This window comes from Hipposideros armiger, unplaced genomic scaffold (assembly GCF_001890085.2).
Source record: "Hipposideros armiger isolate ML-2016 unplaced genomic scaffold, ASM189008v1 scaffold_222, whole genome shotgun sequence".
NCBI classification, from domain to species: Eukaryota; Metazoa; Chordata; class Mammalia; order Chiroptera; family Hipposideridae; genus Hipposideros; species Hipposideros armiger.
The window spans coordinates 229,502-250,890 of NW_017731572.1; the positions used below are offsets into that span (position 1 = coordinate 229,502).

The 21,389-nt window shown below is 41.9% G+C and overlaps 1 protein-coding gene across 4 annotated transcripts in view; it reads right to left on the reverse strand.

Annotated features, from left to right (window-relative positions):
* Positions 1-11,216: 11,216 nt before the first annotated feature.
* MAP2K4 (mitogen-activated protein kinase kinase 4) overlaps positions 11,217-21,389 on the reverse strand; it is a 127,075-nt gene continuing 116,902 nt past the window's right edge. For 3 of the 4 annotated variants that reach the window (XM_019654447.1, XM_019654449.1, XM_019654448.1), the window contains 3 exons: positions 18,887-19,035; positions 15,080-15,125; positions 11,217-13,863 (listed from right to left, as the gene is read on the reverse strand). In XM_019654447.1, the coding sequence (XP_019509992.1) occupies positions 13,750-13,863; positions 15,080-15,125; positions 18,887-19,035 (309 nt within the window). In that variant the 3' untranslated portion in view covers positions 11,217-13,749. The remainder of the gene's footprint in view (positions 13,864-15,079; positions 15,126-18,886; positions 19,036-21,389) is intronic. The other variant, XM_019654451.1, reaches the window with a different exon arrangement.

The window sequence follows — 21,389 nt, forward strand, 5'->3', positions numbered from 1 at the left end:
AGTGATATAAAATAGATTAGTACTTGCTTAGGGCTGGGTGCGGGGAAGGGAGTTGGAAAGGGGGTAGTAGCTCAAGGGTATGGGTAGTTTTGAAGTGATGAAAATGTTCTACAATTTAGTGTGGTGATGATTGCACATATCTGTGAATATATTAATACTATTGAGTTGTACACTTTAAATGGCTGGATTGTATGGTAAGTGAATTATAGGTTAATAGAGTCATTTTTTAAAATGTACATAGAAGACAAAAGGGTCAAGAATAGCCAAGAGAGCCTAGATCCAAGACCGTGGAGTGATAAACACTGTGCCTGCTTCTTTACATGAATACATTAAAATTACAACTAAATTATAGAACAGTTAACCTGGAGAACCATCTGACATCTAGCCAGACAGAAGTCCTATAACTAAAAATATAAAGAAGAAGCTATGCTGAGACTGGTAGGAGAGGCGGGATGCAGGACGGGTCCCAAGCCTCCTTGTGGCAGTTGAGAATCAAGAGCAATATCTTGGCCACAGAGGTTCCTCCCAAAGGAGAAAGAGACCCCAACCCTCAAACCAGGCTCTCCAGCCCAGAGCACTGGTGCCGGGAAGAGGAGCCCCACAACATCTGTGAAAAACAGTGGGGATTCTGACTATCTGGGTGTGACAGAAGGTAGCAGGAAACTTAGAGGTCCACTTAAAGGGCCAGTGCACAGATTCACTCGCTCACAGGTACTCACCCTGGGCTCCAGTGGAAGGATGGTGACTTGGAGGGTGTTGGAGGCATGTGGCGGGCAGACTGAGGTATGTGGCTTTAGAGTGAGGGTTGGAGGACACTGGCCATTTTCCCTGTGTGGTGTCCTTCTCCCATGCAGCCAGTGCCATCTTTCCTGTGTTGAACCCTCACCCACAGGCCAAATCTGAATCTGATTGGCCTGGGAAGCTCCACTGTGACCCCACCCCACCAAACTCCCCCAATGCCAGAGGCATTTTCTCTGAGAGCAGCCAGATACACCCATATTGCACTGTTTCTTGGAAAACTACCCGAGTTTGGCAAACCCAGGCCGGCAGCTACTGGCTTCAGTGTTATCTGACACTTTTGTTGAGTCACTCCAGGCTCAACACTGGCACCAAACCAGAATTTAAATTAACTTGGTGACCACAACTCTTCCCATTATAGTGACTCTCTGAGAACCTGCCTCATTCAACTCACGTGCCACATGAGGCTTCATCAGGGGCTGAACCTTAAGGGAGCCAGCAGGTGGCAGCAGACCTCAGAGTGTCCTTGCTTTTTAGGTAGCTACCCCAGACCTGGTACTGGTGATAGACATCCTTGGTTCACAGTGTGGCTTCTCCCATGTGCCTCCAGGAGTAGCACAGGCAGCAAACAACTGTGGATCACTTTGTAGCTCCTACCAGATAGCCCCCGGCTAGTCACAGGCAGTGGGTGACCTGGACCTGCACCAGAGTCCTTCACAAGAAACCCCAGAACAAACATACTTGGAGGTTGGCTTCAGGCCACAGCAGAGCCTTCCCCCTTCCCCCCCAATAGCCCCACAAATAGAACACACAAAGGGTTGTCTCAACAGGCACCAGAGCCAGCTGGGGGTAAGTCCCACTCAGTGGGGTAAGCTCTCTGCACAACAGCCTGTAAGCTTGTGGACATGGTCAAAACCCACAGCCAATCAGCCTGAGGATCAATCCCACCCATTAATGTGCCAATAGCAATCAAGAATCAGCTATAATAGAAGAGCACACATGACCCACACAAGAGACACTGCTGGAGCACCCAGAGCAGGTGACCAGGGAGACTGTGCCAGAAACCCACTCCATAAGGCCACCTGGCCAAGACTGGGAGACATAGCAGAGCTACCTAATACATAGAAACAAACACAGAGAGGCAGCCAAAATGAGGAAACAAAGAAGTGCATTCCAAACTAAAGAACAGGAGAAAAATTCAGAAAAAGAACTAAATGAAACGGAGAAAAGCAAACTACCACATACAGAGTTCAAAACAATGGTTATAAGAATGCTCAAGGAACTTAGTGAGAACTTTAACAGAGAGATAGCAAGCATAAAAAAGGACATAGAAACCATAAAAAAGAACCAGTCAGAACTGAAGAATACAATAACTGAAACGAAGAATGCACTAGAAGGATCCGGCTGATTAGATAAGCAGGGGATCAAATCAGTGATTTGGAAGAGAAGGGAGCAGAAAACACCTAATCAGAACAGCAAAAAGGAAAAAGAGTTTTTTAAAAACGAGGAGAGTTTAAGAGACCTCTGGGACAACATCAAGCGTAACAACATTCACATCTTAGGGATATCAGAAGGAGAAGAGAGATAGCAAGGGAATGAGAACCTATTTGAAGAAAAGATGACTGAAAACTTTTTTAAACTCATGAAGGAAATAGACATATGAGTCCAGAAAGTACAGAGAGTCTTGAACAGGATCAACACAAACAAGTCTACACCAAGACACTTTATAATTAAAATAACAAAGGTTAAAGCAAAGGGATTTTTTTTTAAAGATTTTTATTGAGGAATTGGGGAAGGGGAACAGCCAAATTGTTGTCCTTCAATCTTAGTTGTGGAGGGCGCAGATAGCTCAGCTCCCAAGTCCAGTCACCATCCGACCACCCATTGGCAGTTTGAGGCAGGCTGCTCAGCTCAAGGTGCCATGCTCAATTTTAGTTGTGGGTGAGTGTGGCCCACCAACCCATGTGGGAGTCGAACCGGCAACCTTGTTTTTAGGAGCACGTGCTCTCACCAGCTGGGCCATCCTGCCACCTGTTGTCAGCTCAGTGGCAGCTCAGCTTGGGCGCAGCTCACTGGCACATGTGGGAATCAAACCAGCGACCCTGTTGCTCAGAGATCTCACTCTTACCAACTGAGCCACTTGTCCGGCCCCGACAAAGACAATCTTAAAAGCAGCAAGAGAAAGGCAACTAGTTACTTATAAGGGAAATCCCATTAGATTGTCAGCTGATTTCTCAACAGAAACTTTGAACACTGGAAGGGATTGGCACAAAATATTCAACATGATGAAAAGCAAGGACCTACAACCAAGACTACTAAACCCAGCAAGGCTATCATTTAAAATCGAAATACAGATAAAGAGTTTCCCAGACAAGAAAAAGCTAAAGGAGTTCATCACCACCAAACCAGCATTACAAGGAATGTTAGAGGAACTTCTTCTCTCTTTTTTTTTTTTAAAGATTTTATTGGGAAATTGGGGAAGGGGAACAGCATTGGTGAATTGGGGAAGGGGAACAGACAAGTTGCTGTCCTTTTGTTCTTCAGTCTAGTTGTGGAGGACGTCGCTTCACTGGCCCATGTTGGTATTATCATTGCACTCTTCCTGGGTGAGGCAGTCGCTCGTCGGCCATTGGACGGTTGCTCATGGCGACTCACAGCAGCTCACACCAGCTGCCAATTGCTCATGCTGGCTACCAGCCACTCATGGTAGCTCACAGAAGCCCACTGGAGCAGGGGCTGCAGCCTACGCCGACGCTAGCAACCCACGGCAGCCCAGCTCCAGGTGGAGCTATTGTTCACCATCTTAGCTGTAGAGAGTGCAGCATCACTGGCCCTCATGTGGGATCCGAACCAGGGCCCTGCTGCTCAAAGCTGGCATCCCAAGCCAGCTCTTAACCAACCCGCCACTCAGCCAGCCCAGGAACTTCTTTAAGATGGAAAAAAAATCAAAATTATGAATAATAAAATGGCAATAGCTATATATCTACTAACAATTACTTTCAATGTAAATAGACTAAATGCTCCAATCAAAAGACAGTAGGGCTGAATGGATAAGAAAACAAACCTTTACATATGCTGCTTACAAGAGATTTACTTCAGATTGAAAGACACACACAAACAGAAAGTAAAGGGATGGATCAAGGTATTTCATGAAAGTGGAAATGAAAAAAAAGACACACAAAAAAAGCTGGAGTAGCAATATTTATGCCAGGCAAAATAGGCATTAAAACAAATGCTATAACGAGACAAAGAAGGACCCAGTAATCCCACTTCAGGGTTTTTATCTGAAGAAACCCAAACGCTACTTTGAGGGGACATATGCACTCATATGATCATTGAAGCATTGTTTGCAATGGCCAAGATGTGGAGGCAGCCTGAGTGTCTGTTGATGGATGCAATAGATAAAGAGGAGGTGGTACATATATACAATGGAGTATTGCTCGGCCATGGAAGGAAATGGGTTCTTGCCATCTGCAGCGGCATGGATGGACGTGGAGGATATTGTGCTGAGTGGAGTCTCAGAGAAAGACAGATGCAATGTGATTTCATTTACATGTGGAATCTAAAGAACAAAATTAACAAACAAAACAGAAACAAACTTACAGATATGGAAAACATTTTGATGGTTGTCAGATGGGAGGGGGATTGGAGGTGTGGGTGAAAAAAGGGGAAGGGATTAAGAAGCACAAAAATTGGTTGTTACAAAGTAGATATGGGGATGTAGGGTATAGCATAAGGAATATAGTCAATAATATTGTAAGTGTCAGAGGGGCACTAGATTTGTTGGGATGATAGATGGGAGGGGTTTAGAGGACAGTGTGAAAAGGTGAAATAGTCATAGGGATGTAAAGTAAAGCATAAGGAATGTAGTCAATAATATGGTAGTAATTATGTATAGTGCCAGGTGGGTACTAGACTAGTCAGGGGGATCACTTCTTAAATTATATAAAGTCTAACCACTATGCTGTATACCTGAAATTAATATAAAATAATATTGAATTTCAACTGTAATTGAAAATTTTAAAAGGGGGGGAAATGTGAAGAGGTTCCAATTTCCAGGTATAAAACAAATAAGTCGTGGGGATGTAATGTACAGCATGGGGAATACAGTCAATAATATTGTGATAGCGTGCTATGGTGTCAGATGGTTGCTGGACTTGCCATGGTGATCACTACTTTAGGTATATAAATATTGAATAACTATGGTGTACCCCTGAAACTAATATAATATTGTATGTTAGCTGTATTTTTAATAAAACTCTAAAAAGAAAAAATTGAAAACAGTGAAAAGATAAGTTACTGAAAGAAGGTGTTTTCAATACACACACCCATGGACAATTTGGATCAATAATATATAAATGACCATAACAAATTAATGAACGGAGTATTAATAGTCTAATGAGAAAATGAGCAGAAACATGAATTAGGAAACATATCTGGCCAATAAACATATAAGCTGCTCATCATTAGTGATTAAGGAAAGTTCTATCAAGATCACAATGTGATACCATTTTAAATGTCTTAAAGTGGAAAAAAATTGTCTGATTATCAAATGTTGGAGAAGATACAGAGAGTAAATTGGTGTGACAAGTTGGAAAGCAGTTTGGTATTATTTCTGAAAGCTGAACCTACACATGCTTTACAATCCCCCATTTGACTCTTACGTATAATTCCAAAGGAAATCCCCGTGCTTGTGAAACAGGACACATGTGCAAGAATAGTCATAGTGGTCCTGTGTACTATAGAAAAATCTGGAAATAACCAAGATGCTCATCAATGGAAGAATTTTTCCATTTTTTAATGTGATGAAATATTACACAGCAATCAAAAAGCTATGTGGATGAAGGTTAGCAACATAATATTAAGAGGAAAAGACCCCAAACCATTATAGACAATATGACCTTTTGATAAAATATAAAAATAAAACCTAGACTCAAAAATATTCTCTCTCTCTCTCTCTCTCTCTCTCTCTCTCTCTCTCTCTCTCTCTCTCTCTCCTATCTATCAAGAGAGGGAGGGAGGAAAGGAGTGGGGGAAGAAAAGGACATAATATTTAGAAAGGAGAACAACTGAATGATGACTACGGGGGTTCAGGGTGATTAGCTTGTGCCAGGAAAGGCAGGGAGATGCGATAATGAGTAAGGTGTGTGGTTAGATACATATATTATTGTTAAAGTTACAAGTTTTATTTTCACCAGTGTTCATTACATTCTTATTAGCTAATAACTAACCAAATATCTAAGTAAAAGTGAGGGGGGAAAGAGTCGCTAGCTAGGCAACTATTATACTTGCCCAGATAAAACTCATGCTTTTATTCCATGTTTTTGTTGCTAAAAGGAAGAAAAAGAGAATAGACAGTGGGTGTGTGGGATGGGAATCAGCTGTCTCCCCCACGTCATTCACTTTATTATTTCAATCTTGATATCATTCAATTCTACAAGTTTTATTTAATCTTTTCTGCTCTCTCTCAATAGACTTAATAGTCTCTTATTCCTGGCTCATATTTTCAAGCTTCCCAGTTGACTTCAACAGTAAACATTTATTTTATAGTCTGTATCTGATCATTCAAGTAACTGCTTGTTTTCTCTGCTGGCTGTCATTCATGGCGTCGTATTTGTGTGTTTGTGTTTTTGACTGAGCTATTCATTTTCCTTTCAGCCTCACCTGCGGGAATTCTTTGAGCCCGAGTTGAAGGAGAGTTCCTCCAAAGACTATTTCGATTTGCTTCTGCCAGTCGCCTGGGGACCTTACTAACCTAACTCCATTTACACTCTCTGCTTGGGGTTTTCAGACCACAGAGGAAGTGTGAATTCAGATCATGAACCCACAGGGAAGCTGACTTGTGGTTATGGATTCTTGGAGCTCTTAAAAATTTTCTTCTACCCAGTGCCAAGATGAAGGCGGATATGCTCCAGTTCCATGTCCAACCAACAGGCAGATCTCTTTCTTGTCCTACTTACACTTGGTGTGTAGCCCTTGGAGCTCCGAGCCTTACTGGAAGATTTCCTAGTAGATAGCCCTCGTTAGGCAGGCTCCACAGATTTCCTGAGCCCTGAACCCTGCATAATTTTAAATATGAAAGCTCAAGGTTTCCCGGGTTGGGCCGAACCGCTCAGCACAGGCTTATTTGTGGGCACTTGATGAGGCAGCTTTCAAAGAAAGGTCCTGACATCTTCAGGAACAAAAGTTGCTCAGAGCAAGTTCTTAACACTTTTTTCTGTCCTCCACTGAAGCAACTTTTCATGCTTTGAAAATGGATTTACCTTCTAAAACCAAGCAAAAGCAGGTTTGGATCAAGAGTTCCAGTTTTTGTTTATGTGGGGGCTTCCCAGATTCCTTGCTTTTGTGCCAATTCACCAAAGCAGTTTAAAATAAGTATTTTATTTTAATGAGTTACTCCAATGAGAAGTGTCATTAACGCTATCTAATTGGACATCCTATCAGACAGAAGTCAGTAGCACCTCCTTGATGTCAGTTCCCCAAATTTGGCTGCTAATAATTAACTGTGTGGTAGGAAAGTCCCCTCGACAACCTCTATTCACTTCTGTGATTTTAGCAGAAATACATTATGGATATGTAAATCCAGTTAATTTTGCATTGTTCTAGGGAAAAATCATCTAGACTCAATAGAATGAAAAGCTTTCTTCAACAAGTGGGGAAAAAAACAGGCTTTTATGGCCTTTTTAACAGAAAAGCACTATCATTTTATGACAGCGAGGCTGATACACCATTGGGCCATAAAGATGACTACGTCTGACTTCAAATAACTCACAACGAAGTAGGGAAGAGACAGATAATTGTAACTAAACACGATTAAATACTGCATATACACTCGTATACATATGATATATGTGTGATTTGAGCTCAGGGGACAGAATTGGGAAAGGCTTCCCAGAGGGTGTGACATTTAACCCAGGTCTTAAATAAGTGGGCACTTTCAAAAGACAAGTGAAGAAAGAATTCCAGACAGAAGAAACCAGCTCAAACAAGGAAAAGACATAGGAGAGCATAGCAAGTTGGTAAACCATGAAAGGTTGTGAATGGAACAGATTCTGTGAAGCAACCCAAGTCACTCAAGCCAAAAAACAAACAAAAACCGAAAACATTTTTCCAGCCCCCACACCTCCCTTTACCCTACATATTCGATCAGCAACCAATCTAGCTAATTCCACCCCCTAAGTTTTCTCTTAAATCCTGTCCTATCCATTCCTGATTCCACTACTTTACCTCCCCCAATTTCTGCCTACAATATTGCAAATTTCTTAATTGGCCTTCAAATCTCCATGCTTCCATTCCAGCCTACATAGTCACCAAAATGGTTTTCTAAAAGTAGACATCAGATCAAACCATTTTATTGCTTAACGTTCCATCTAGTTCTCCAGCAATTAAGCGATCAAGTTCATCCTTGGCATGATGTACAGTTCCCTATATAATTATGACCCTGTCTACTTTTTCAGACTGGTGCCTGACTTCTGACCCACCAGATTGCTCACTGCCTATACGATGTTGGGCAGGTTACTAACAGTGAGCCCATTCCCTCATCTTTAAAATGGAGATAACAATTCCTACCTATGTGTTGAGGATTAAACTGTGCATCCCAAACCATGAGTTTGTCCTTTATGTTGCATATCCCAGGGACTCATTAAAGAATTTCAAACAGAATGACATGATTGGATTAGAACTTTAGAAAGACAAAAAGCAGTAGGGGGGATGGGCTGCAGGGGAACCCCACCAGAGGTGAGGAAGACCAGGCAGGCAACAATATGAGGTGACAAATGAGTATGTGATGGCAAAGGGAGCAGAGAGGAACAGAAGGCGCTGGAGAAAATTAAGGGAGATAAGCAAAAGGTCTTGGTTCCTAACGCAAAGTAGGTGAAAAGAACAATGTGTTGAGAAGGCAAGTTTCAGAGAGGCCCTGACATATTCAGGAACAAAGGCGGATTCTAACAGGTTTTTATACTTGTCCTGCCCTCAGCTGAAGCCATTCTTCATGCTTTGAAAGTGGTCCAGCCTTGCAAACAAACAAATTAAGCAGTGAATACTATTTGGGATAAAAAGTGAACAGGGGTAATTATGTAATGATGCTTCTAATCATGTGCTAATGGCATTTTCCCAAAGGAACAGAGGACAATGTTCTCATCAATCGTTCCACAGACTGGAGTAAATGTACTCTCTCCATCAGCAGGCAGGAGTCATGTGTATGTGACAAGCCTTTGCTTTACAAAAAAACAAAGAACAAAAGACCAAATCTAGCCATTTTATAATCAATCCTTGCCATTCATCCCATTGTCAGATTGGAAACACGTGGTTTCATGAGAAAAATCTTAACACATCAAAAGACCTGATGCTCAACTCTCAGCATATGACCGTAAGCAAATCACCTAATTATTTCAAACCAGTACAGTGTGGGTTGGACTAAGGCAATACTCTTCCTACCTCAGAATTGAGTTCAACTAAATTTGGGTGTAAGTGCTGGGAAAAACCAAGTCTTAGTGTACAGCTCCTTCAACATAGCGTGGGTGTAGACAGACATTTCAAATGCAGATAGAAGTTTGATGCATTAGACATTTTGGTTACTCAGCTGTGACTACACTATGCTATAGGGATTGACAATTTTAAATAGCAGGCTCATATTTTACATTTAAGAAGTGTAAATACACTTTGGCATAACATCAGGAAAACAAAAAATGTTATCGCAGATATTGAACTACTAGCCCTTAGAATGATTTCAAGGATTGAGATGAGAATTCCTGGATATTCATTTACCTCAAAGATCGGGAAGGCCAAGAAAAACATCACTTCAGTCTGTAGTGCATTCCCAGAAGGTGCGAGGAAGCGGATTCCTCACATCCTAACGTTATTCCTTACACCAGTCAATACCAACTGCCCTATTACCTGTGGTTCTTATGGTGTCCTCTTAAGACTCACTACTGCATTTTAGGTTTTCCCTCAAACCACCTAAGGTATTTAAGGGAACCCACAAATTCAAGATCGACAGTTTTTAGGTCTCTAGCTCTTACATGCCAAGGAGTAAGCAGATACGTGGATGTGACTGATGCAGACCCTCTGGCCAAGGGCCAAGGACACAGAATCACCTGTGACCTCCAGGGTTCTGGGTCCTTGTTATGACCTTCTGTGTCCTTCATCTTCCTGCAGCTCAGGCAGATGGACGGACTCAGTAAAGGAAAGGGCACTTTAACATTAACTAAAAGAGCCACCTCCAGTTCCTTTCCTGCCTACTCCCCATTCTCAGTGATGGCCACATCACATCAGTATGTTAATGGAGACACAGAGGCCTCTATACTGAATTCAGGTGTCACACTCATTAGGACCTTGACAGCTACTGAGCCCTACTGTGGCCCCCAGAACCTCTGGCTTCAACTCATTTCTGAAACAACAAAAGCAGGCCTTGGTGAGGTTTAGGGACAGAGTATCCCCAACTATAGTTTGCTCTACTTCTCAATTCACTTCTTCGATGGCAGATTTTTAATGAATGTAATTTCTTATTTCTAAATTAAAGATTAGAAAAATTAGGTTATAGCCTTGAATTTGAATCTCAGCTCTCCTCCCTAATATTACCGGGGTCAGAACTTCACTTCTCTAAGCCTCGTTTTTTTTCATCCTCTCTAAAAGGGGACACTCCAACCTGACTCTGAAGGCCACCATCAGGGTCCAAGGAGGCTAATACAGGTCATATCCACGAAGCCTGGAGTGCTGTCTACTTCTCTCCAATGACACTCCGAGTTGGTGCTCGGCTGGGATCTGGAAACTCCATGGAGTAACCTTCCCCTGGCAGCTAAGGCTCAGGTGGAGCGGCCAGGATCCTACAGCCACATGCTTCCCTGGAGAAGGTGTGATACTTACCACATCTGGTTCCGTAATGGCGTCTCCAACCTCTCAGATCAGGTTAGAAGCAGGCACAGAAAAAGAGTACGGTGCTGAATTAGTGTACGATCAATGAGTCAGGACTTGATCAATGACCGAGAGGTGGTGGTGTAACAGATAAATTCAGTGCTGGAGATTCAAAGTTCTCTCCCATGGTCTCCAGGCTTCCATGACTTTTTGCTCACCTCCACTGTCCTCCCATCCATACACCTCCCAGGTCTTCGACCCACAAAATCTCCTCTGCCCCCCTCTCAGGTAGCAGTGAGTGACTGCAATCTGAGCTGCCATTGAATGCTCACCTGGCAGCTATAGCACCAGGAGCAGAAGGCATGGCTGGCGACCAGACATCGGGCCCAGGCCGACTGGGTTCTTACAAGCTGTATCTCTCCACCATGTCACAGGGTGAAGAACAACCCTCTTCCTTTAGTATTAAGAAAGCTGGGGCAGGTCGGGGCAACCAAAAAAGAAACAAACTTGAAGAGACGCTGCATCGCTCCTACTCACACAGAAAGCAAAACCATGTAGCAACCACAAGAACGGAGAAAAAGAAAGAAGCCATAAACATTTCCGGAAGAAGAGAATTTTTCCCAATGTGAAATGCACAGATAATTTAATGGAATTTACTTGATTTTCCCCTCTCAGGGTCAGACTTCAGAAAATCAAATTACAAAGTCATCATCACATCCTAGATTTATTACAACTGACCTGCAGGCAAAAGGATAGAACTATTACATAAACACTTCGATTCCATGTATATATCTTAAATAGAGGAGGAATTCAAACAAGAATACAGGATAAAATATTCCAAAGCTCCAAGAAGCAGTTATGTTACTGAGCTCCATTTTTACAGACAAATAAGGCAATATCCCTGCACATTAGCTTTTTGATAATTTTTATACATTTTTCTATGGTACAAGAGAAAAATAACCAGAGCTCACAATGTACAGTTCTTACACTATTTTCACAGTTTGTGAACACTATACACCCTTTTGTTTTAATAAAGATACATTGTAATAAACTCCTTGCCCTTAAATTTATAGTTTATAATAATCTATGATTAATACACTAAAATTGCCTTTTTATGTGGTCATCCACACAATAGAACGGTCAGATTAGCTCCTGGACAGGCAGAATTGCTTTGATCTCCATTTGTAAAATGGCAAAGTGACCCTATGCTGAGCCGGCTGGGACAGCGACAGCAGAGAAACAAATTCCCCTGGAGTCCCCGGGAGCAACGGAGGATGATGGCTTGGTGTGGTCAAGGAAGACATACAGCAGTGCTTCCTTTCAGAACACTGGGAAGTCTAAGGTTGAGGAGGCCAGGGGAGGAACACCGGACAATCAGGCAAGTGGACTAACGCCATCCATCATTTCTGAATTCTGAAATTGACAGGGATGTAACTTTGAACAGCACCATTCTCCCTTTATTGTTTTATAGTGTTTAGGACTGTCACTCTGGGAGGAGACACAGCAATACCTGCCACCATCTGGTTCTGTCATGGCATCACCTGCGTCTCAGACCATGGCTGTTTTGTATTCCAGTGTGCTTGAACCACTCACAGTGCTGCTTAACTGCTGTACAAAGCCTGATGCTCAGCGCCAGGGAGGCCAGAGCAACACCTACAGGGAGCCTGGCTGCTAGTGGGGGAGTTAGGAAGCACAGCAACAGAGCAGGTTTCAACGGCCTCTCATAATTATTGTGGGGTTGTTTTGTTTTATTGAATTCCAATTCCAGGAAATGATGGTGACCCGCCAGAGGTTCTTGCAGGTGATGAGCTTATCTAAAAGACAGCCATTTCATTCCACATCGGGTCACATGTGTCTCTAGAAAGATCCTTCCTCATCACCCACCATATCTAGCTGAGCCCCACATTCCTCAGCCTTTCCAACATTAGAGCATAGGAGAGATCCGGGGCTAGAAATCCTTGGTAAGGACCATCCCTGGTAGTTATAAAAGTTTTTGATACAGGAAAAGGCGAAATATTGGATTAAGAGAAAGTCACATAGCGGCAATAGACTACATGGGTAGGGAAAGAGATTCAGAAACTGAAGGCCTGGACCAGTGATGGCAAGCAACTGAGATTTGGTCTTTTGCTGCCTACAAGAAATCTTTATCTAATCAATCAAGGCACATTGCTACTAGCTACTTCTCCCTGTTAGTGAGTTATGATGGCTGAAGTATCAGGCTCGGGACAAAGGGGAAATACATAGCTGCTACAAGTTGTTCCAGATATGATAGGAGAATTAAAAACATCTGTAAACTTTGTCCTCCGTACTTCTTCCTTCTTTCCATCCTGGTGGTTTGTGGCAGGTGGAACATCGAGTTGGCAGCACACCCAATTCTGAGAATGAAAATTCTTGGGACCAGCACCTTCCCTGGCAGGCGGCAGACTCCTGAGTCTTCCCCACAAAGAGCAGAGGGGCCGGGAAAGGAGAAGAAAACACATTCTGTCCCGTCTCGCTATTTGAATGTTCACCTCTTTGAACGCAACACGGTTTTTGGTAAAGAGAAGTTCATTCGGATTTAACATGATATCTCAAACAGGAAATTTGGCTGAGCACATCGATCCCCACACATCGACTGTGACTGTAAAGCAACAGAATATCAAATCAGTAAATCTATTGCACTTGGTGAAGAAAGTAAATTCCTCCTTCGTCTCCCAGCTCCAGAAGGCAATGCGTCTCGGTGCCGTGCAAGCTCTTCTCACTCAAGCCCGAGTCTCTATGTTCCAAGTACATCCGTCACTGCGTTCTTCCAGAATTTGGAAGTCTGGCAAAATGCCATTCCAGTAGCTGCGTCTCCAGGTTTCGAGTCTAGAATTGAATTTAAGATGTGATCTAATCACAGTCAACAAGTTGATCGTACTGACTTCCACATTTCATGAACACGTTCATCAGGAAAGAGCAGGATGAGGTCTCTGTGACCAGCGCTAACACTGGACAGCCGGGTATTACGGGGATGCACGTTCTAGGTGACAGGCGTATACAGACATGATGGAAACGAACACCAATTTTATTGCACATGGTGTCTGGGCGAGCAATAAAAACACTGTGATATGGGGTGACAATTCTTTACGTCTTGCTTCCTCTCAGCCCTTTATTCTAGAGTCTGACGTAGCAGCGATATCAATCGACATACATGGGAGAGCTGGGAGTCGCTGGCATTTGATCCAGGATTTTACAAACATAGCTTGCAACCTCTACGGTACGTTCTTCATACATCAAAATAAAAGGATGTTTCTGCAAGAAAAGAAAAAAAGAACAAGAAAAAGTATCAAAATTTGTATCAGAGCCCACAGTAAACTTTTTCCAATTTCAATAGCGCACAGGGCGAAAGGCTCCAGGCACATATGTGTGTAAACTATGGTGGCACCAGTTTAGAGAGGAAGCACGGCCTGCACTGCAGGGAGAGGCGTGAGTGGGTGTGGGGTGCACGGTGCTACGATCCGGAGAAGCCCCCTGGGAGTGCGGTCTGGAAACCTATCTGCACACCAGGGGGTATCTGTGAGGCCTCAGAGAGTAGCGCTGTTCCTCAGCACAAAACATGGCTGGAGCCTCTGCCACCATCTGAGAGCTGAGAACTCCATGAACACCGGCTGCTTGGCTCAGGACGCAGACAACAGACGTAAGCTCCACATGCCGGCTCCCCAAGCGAAGCACAAGGACCTTACAGACAGCATTCAGTTTCAATCCTCCTGACTCCTGCTCCAAAGGAGGCTCAGTAGAAACTTAACGCGATGAACTTCTGTGCTGCACTCTCCAAAGCCGGCGGCCCCGTGTGTGCCCCACAAACCCACCTTCTTACATGTCATCTCTATCGAAAGTTTTCTTTCATGGCTTCTCTAAGGACACTGGTGGACATCTGTAGGGTCACTGATGAGGCTCACCATGCTGGTTTGATCTAACATCCCCGAGAGCTAGAAGCTAAGTGTGACCAATAGGTGGCTTATTTCTTAGAATAGTCCCACATTATTAGATCGCAGTACTTTCTTCACACCTGAGACCAATGCCACATGCAAGAGACTGCTTCAAATGCCTAGGTTCCATTGGGTGGGTAAGAACTTTCAAAGAAATGGAAACTGGCTGTATGATCTAAATTTGCATGAGAACATTTAAAAAAGATAAGACAAGCACAATACATTCTTATGGATTTTATGGATACATAGACCATGAAGTAGAAATGGCTCCTTAAAGTAAATGTTAAAATTCTTTGGAGTAATTTTTATAACATGTCAAGGCCAAAACTACCCATGAGAATCTAGCTAGTGAATCAGTACAAAAATTATGACTATAAATTTTCTCTTTCCAAATATCTTTGTTTTAAAACAGTTTAAAAAATCTCAATAAGGTCAAACTGTTTGTCTGCAACAGAGAAGCTGTGGCTTGCTTAGCGAACCACATGCTAAGAGGATTCAGAGTGAGGAAACAGCTAATATTCCCAAGGTCTCTTACTCACCAGAAGTTCTTTATACTTTGGCCTTTTGGATTCGTCCTTTGTAAGGCTAAAGTAACATAAAAACAACATTATTAAAAGGGAGACACATTTACCCCAAATACTTTTCACCATCAAAATATTATGAAGAATCAAGTAGTTTTTTCCTTCAAATACAAAACAGAAAACACAAAAAATTAGACAATCTATAATCTAAGGATTTATTGTAAGGATATTCAGTATAGGAGCAATAGAGAAAAATTAGAAACAAGTTAGCTATTGAAAATTGGATAAATTATGGCACAGCTTCCTGGAAGAATACGAAATATATATTCTCAGTTAAATATAAGAATGTATTAAGTATAAAACTGTATGTGTATATGTGTGTGTGCATGTATGCATGTTTCTAAATATATACAGATATGTATTTACACAGGCACCACCTAAGAGACACTAGTAATCTGGGAGGTAAACTACATAAAAACTTCATAAATTTATCCTTAGATTTGAAAACTCTTTACATGCTGCATCTCAATCCTGCGTTCTTTGGTCGAAAAGTTTACAATAGTGCAACTTCACTAAGGACCATATTGATGTATGAAAAACCTCTGGGTTGCTGATATTGGCCCCTTGAACTCTACTTTGTCTAATGAATGCTGCCAAAAAGATTTTCATTTTATTTGCATTAGGCCATATCTTTACCTGATCTCGGACCATATCTTAATCACCACTCTCTTCCAATCTCAAATTCATTTTTTACTATCCAAAGTTAACTAATATTGGCAACATAGTTCATCTATTTGTAAACTCAATGCTGTTTTTCATATGCCACACCTTTTATGGGGGACACTGCCCTATGACACATGGAATACAGCTACACAGAATTCCGCTGTAGGAATGAAGGTTTAGTCCTCCACCTCTGGGAGTGCTGCCAGCAGACGACCCTCAGTTGTTGGCCTCCTAGGGATTACATCAGTGAAGGGAGCCACTTTGGCCTTCCCAGGGCAGCCTGTATCTAATGCCTGATCCACACAGGGGTATAAAAATCCCAGACCCTCATGCCATCCCAGCTTCACAGCTTCCTGCAGGAGCAGCTGAAGCCTTCACAGAGATGGCACTGCAGCCGGACTTTTCTTTCTGACTAATCCTGCTTTTCTTCCCTTCGCTTGTTGTTGATCCCAAGATCACTACCGCCTCATCAGCTCCCTGTACACTTATCTCTGTCTCAAAAGCCTGCTTTCCAGGGAACCAACCTGCAACACCCCTCTGCTGGGTTTACTTTTCTTCTTGGTCAAGTATATCTTTTCAAAACAATCTATGGATGGTTAACTCTTAAGTCTTTCCATTCCCCAAACAAACCCACTATATTTCCTTCTTATTTTTAATGATAATTGAGTGCCCAGGTATAAAATTTTAGGACAAGGTTGACAATTATTTTTCTCCAGCCCTCTGGAGCTATGCCTCCACTGTTTTCTGGCAATTATTATTGCTGATAACGAATCTGCTGACAGTCTAATTAATTCATCCTTCGCAGGTACTCTATCTTCTCTTCCTGCTAACATTTAAAAAAAATCTTTTATTTAGAAAGACTGAAATGGTTGTATGCTAATTTGAACAGCTAGACTGTGCAAGAAATGACTTGAAAATTCCCTTTTTGATATCCTCAAGAGTGGGATTCCATTATACATGCTTTGTTCTTTCTTTAGACCTGGAAAAATATACAATGATTTTTCAACAAGTGGTTTATTCCTTCATCTCTGTCCCATGTTTGGAAATCCTTATGGTCCCTCAGATATTTGCTTTTGTAACAAACTGTCCTCTTCTCCCCCAGCCAGCCCCAGTTGGCCCACTTTTACAGGCTCTGAGACTACAGCAGGGGGGAAGACATGCGAATGCTGCCTCACAGGGAATCTTCCTGCTAACTTTTATTTCGTTATTGTTCTGCAATTTTGCTTCAATGCATTTAGTTATAAATTAACTTTTGTTTATCCTACATGATACAGGGTCTCTAATTTCAATCTGATAATATATCCTAGATAAATTCTCAAATGTTTTTCAATATCATCTCCTTAAACATTGCTTCTCTACTTTCAGAATTGTCTTTTGTTATTTTTATTACATACATCTTAGAACCTCTCATTCTGTTTTCCTTTATTTTTTTGTCTCTAAGAGTATGTGAGACTATGCGATAAATTCATCTTGATTTAAAGTAAATGCGTGTTCTATTTTGCTGGTTGCTATTCTTAGCATTAGACTGCATCTATTTCAGAATTCTGGTTTGCAAACTCATTTTGAAATCTGAATGGTTCTGGATGGAGAGGATAGAAAATGCCCAAGGATAGTGGAAGGGAGAATGGACAAATGTGGAGAGCTGATAGGAGAATACCACAAAAATAGATATACTTCAACTATAGACCCTAATGATCTGGAATGAGATGGAACATGAATGTACTCAGGGAAAACAATGGGACATTTATTTCTATAATATTATCTATGGGAGAGGACTGCACCAAGGGACACAAACAAAAAAATTATACACATATAAAACAAAACCAATAAAAATATCAAGAAATTAAGAATAAAGCAACCCTGGTAGAGGGTCCACAGATGATCATTTTCAATATTATGCTCTATGACTCACACAGATCCTTTTAACCAAATATTTCATTAATATGGAATATGTAAGATCACATCTATGCAATTATATAAACTTCACATATGTGTGTAAATGGATAAAAGTAGGTTGTTTTTAAAAAGGGAGAAGCAGCCAATTTGAGTCATCCTTATGACCTTCTTCTACCTACAAAATCTTGAGGTATTCCTCTCCCCTCTGAAAACCAGCACAAATGTAGAATTTGGTTAGAGAGGATGAGAGGGACTTGCAAACTAGAGTCAAACAAATGTTTTCTAATTATTTGAAAAGAGAGCAATGCTAGACAATAAAATATAAGTTTTATAGGACCTAAAAAGAGTAAAGAGAAACAGCATTGCTGGAGATAAAAAAAATATGAGAAAAAGAAAAGCGTTTTCAAGAATGAAAAGAAAATATACTATGCACTCTGGCTTTTGCTCAGAAACATAGCCTATTTTTAAATCATGTTGGACAAACAATAATTATCAAAAATAGTCAAATGATAACAAAACAGGTTGTATTTAAAATATAGATTGAAATGGCACAAAGCACGACTGTATTATTGCTGTATCTGCATATATTTATTCTTACGTGCTACACACACACACACACACACACACACACGCACACACACACACACACACACCTGTTATAAAGTGGACAAACAAACATTAACAGGTGTGGGGTTCACACCTGCCTTGGAATAAGGTTTCAGAGAGCCAGTGTATAGTACTATCAATTGAGCTTTGGGCCTCACTGTACTACGTACACCCAACCATGTTATTATATTTTATGTCAGGGCAGAGATCCAGCCCTGAAAGTCTCATCTGGTAGGGTCTTGACTTAGGAAAAGCTTCCAAGTGATTCTGGTACAATCCCACAGTTAGAACCACAGCAGAATAAGATTATCAGTCTCACCTAGGCTGTTTCTTGTACAAGGTACTAGAAATCGAAAGATGGCAGCTTCTCCACCACTCACATCTGATTTTCACCGGTACCTGAGTAGTAGCATATGAGAGTAGAGCCTCTCCAGGTAGCTGGAACCGTCCGTGTAGCCACAGTGACCCAGATCCCAGCTCAGAACTAGAGTGAAATGAAGGCTCCCCTTCCCCCAGTGTAAAGCACCAATGTAGCTAAGGTTAAGGAAACCTCATTGTGCCCAGCACATGTTTTTCCATATTTGTGAATCAGGTACTCACCACAAGTTGACAAAGTTGATGAAACTTGGGGAGAATTCCCTTTCCTCAGAATTACTCAGCTGTGGAGGATCTCCTTTCACGACTTGTGTTAGTTGATCAAATACACTATTCCACTTTGGGTAAGGAAATCGGCCTGTGGCCAACTCGTACTAAAGAGAACACAGAAGAAAAAAGCACAATACACTACAGCATTATTTACTACTGCTCACTGAAATCTAAACTCCAAGCAAATCCTTAAACCCCTTAAAATCCTTGAATCAAACCCATATCAGGTTAAGGTTGAATCTTCAGAATTAAGGCTAAGTGGAGGGGTCAGCTAAGTGGCTCAGTTGGTTAAGAGCTGGCTTGGGAGCGCGAGCTCTGAGCAGCAGGGCCACCAGTTCGTTGCCAAATGGGCCAGTGACGCTGCGCCCTCTACAGTTAAGATTGTGAACTACAGCTCGATCTGGAGCTGGGCTGTCATGAGTCGCTGGTGACGATGTAGGCTGCAGTGGGGCTGCCGTGGGCTGCCATAAGTTACCGTGAGCGGCTGGCAGCTGGCGTGAGCTGCTGTCCAATGGCCAGCGACCAATCTGCCTCAGCTGGGAAGAGCACAATGATCATAATATCAACATGGGCCAGTGAAGCAGTGTCCTCTCCACAACCAGACTGAAGAACAAAAGGATAGCAACTTGTCTGTTCCCCTTCCCCGATTCCCCAACACTGTTCCCTCCCCCCAATTAAAAAAAAAAGGCTAAATGGAAGTGATATTTAGAATCATGATAATATAGAGAATTCTGTATCAACCAAATTCAAGGACGTGGACTGAAAGGAAACACTAAATTTAAGCCCAGACAATGTCCAGCAGTGCATCTCCAGGACAGCTTTGGTTCTGAGTCCTTTGTATGCAGGATGCTGGAAGGCTGGTTTTAGAGCTCACTTAGTACAGTATCTGTACAATTTATAGGTATCTGAATGGAAGGCCATGTCCAGAACAATGGTCAAATTCGTTTTTGTTTTTTTTTTTAAGATTTTTATTGAGGAATTGGGGGGATGGGAACAGTGCTGGGGAATTGGGGGAAGGGGAACAGACAAGTTGCTGTCGCCTTGTTCCTCAGTCTAGTTGTGGAGGACGTTGCTTCACTGGCCCAAGTTGGCACCATCACTGCGCTCTTCCCAGGCGAGGCAGATCAGTCACCGCTCACCGCGGCTGCTGGCCACACACGGCAGCCCGTGGCAACCCACTGCCACAGGGGCTGCAGCCTCTGCTGTCGCCAGAGACTCACGGCAGCCCAGCTCCAGGTTGAGCTGCCGTTCAGCATCTTAGCTGTAGAGGGCAGCGTCACTGGCCCTCATATGTGGGATCCGAACCGGGGCCCTCTGGCGTCCCAAGCCAGTTCTTAACCATCGTGCCACTCGGCCGGCCTTCAAATTCGTTTTTAAGGTAAGAGAACATTCAACATACAAATAGCCCCATCTAAGCTCAGAGGAAACAATGTATAAATCCTGTTTATAGCCATTCTGTAGTTGCTACATTTTCAACCACAATCAGGTATTATTACTTGAAGGAACCAAGCCAGGGTCAAATCTTTCACGTTGACCCCCAATAATGATGCTCAGGACAATATTTCTAAACCATACCAAACCAGATCTGAAAAATATTATGAATGTTATGTCTCAATATATCATGACCAAAAATATTTGTGAATTTCACTGTCATCTTTCTTCCCCTCTGGTCAGAGGATAATGAAAATCTAGAAATTGTGCTTTTTTTAAAGAAATATCCAAATCTACAGTATGGCCTGAATGAATCCCATTTTATGTGCACTGACAGGTGATTTGACATCTTAATATAATGAGACTCCAAACTTTAATTAGAGAGGAAGATGATATATGAGAGAGAGCAATATCTGAGAAAATTGAGTTTCTCCAGCTTTGATTTGATTTTGTCAATTAGTCAAATATTAAATAGCTATTTTACACAACGAAAGGAAAGTTATCAAGCAAACATAAAGCCATCCTCAAACAGAAAGCAGGTATGGGAAGGCCTTTTTCCCCAAAAGATACCATCTTCAGCTCATCACTGTCTCCCAATTACACACGTACGCCCGTGGGGAAGCAGGAGGCATGCATGCACACACACAGAAATTCATTCCTTTGGCTGAGTTTCATTTTGATAAAAATGCAAATACTTGGGAAGACATAAAGCTTATTGGTTATTCACAGCATCAGGAATAACTTCATTAGATTCATTCTTGAGAACAGGTTTTCATAAGAGAAGGAAACAGTAGAATGCATATTATAAGGTAAAGGACTTAGCACCTTATAAATTAATTTCACACATTTTATAACTTTTATAACCGTATCCATATAAAAAACAAATTATGAAGCAATTATAAGTACTGAATACCTTGCTTTTAAACAAAGTTTAGCCAGATGAACTAAAGGAACTTGCTAAAAAGTTTTCCTATGTGAAAACCTTTCACAGAACAAAAGTTTTTTTTATAATGGAGTAAACACGTGC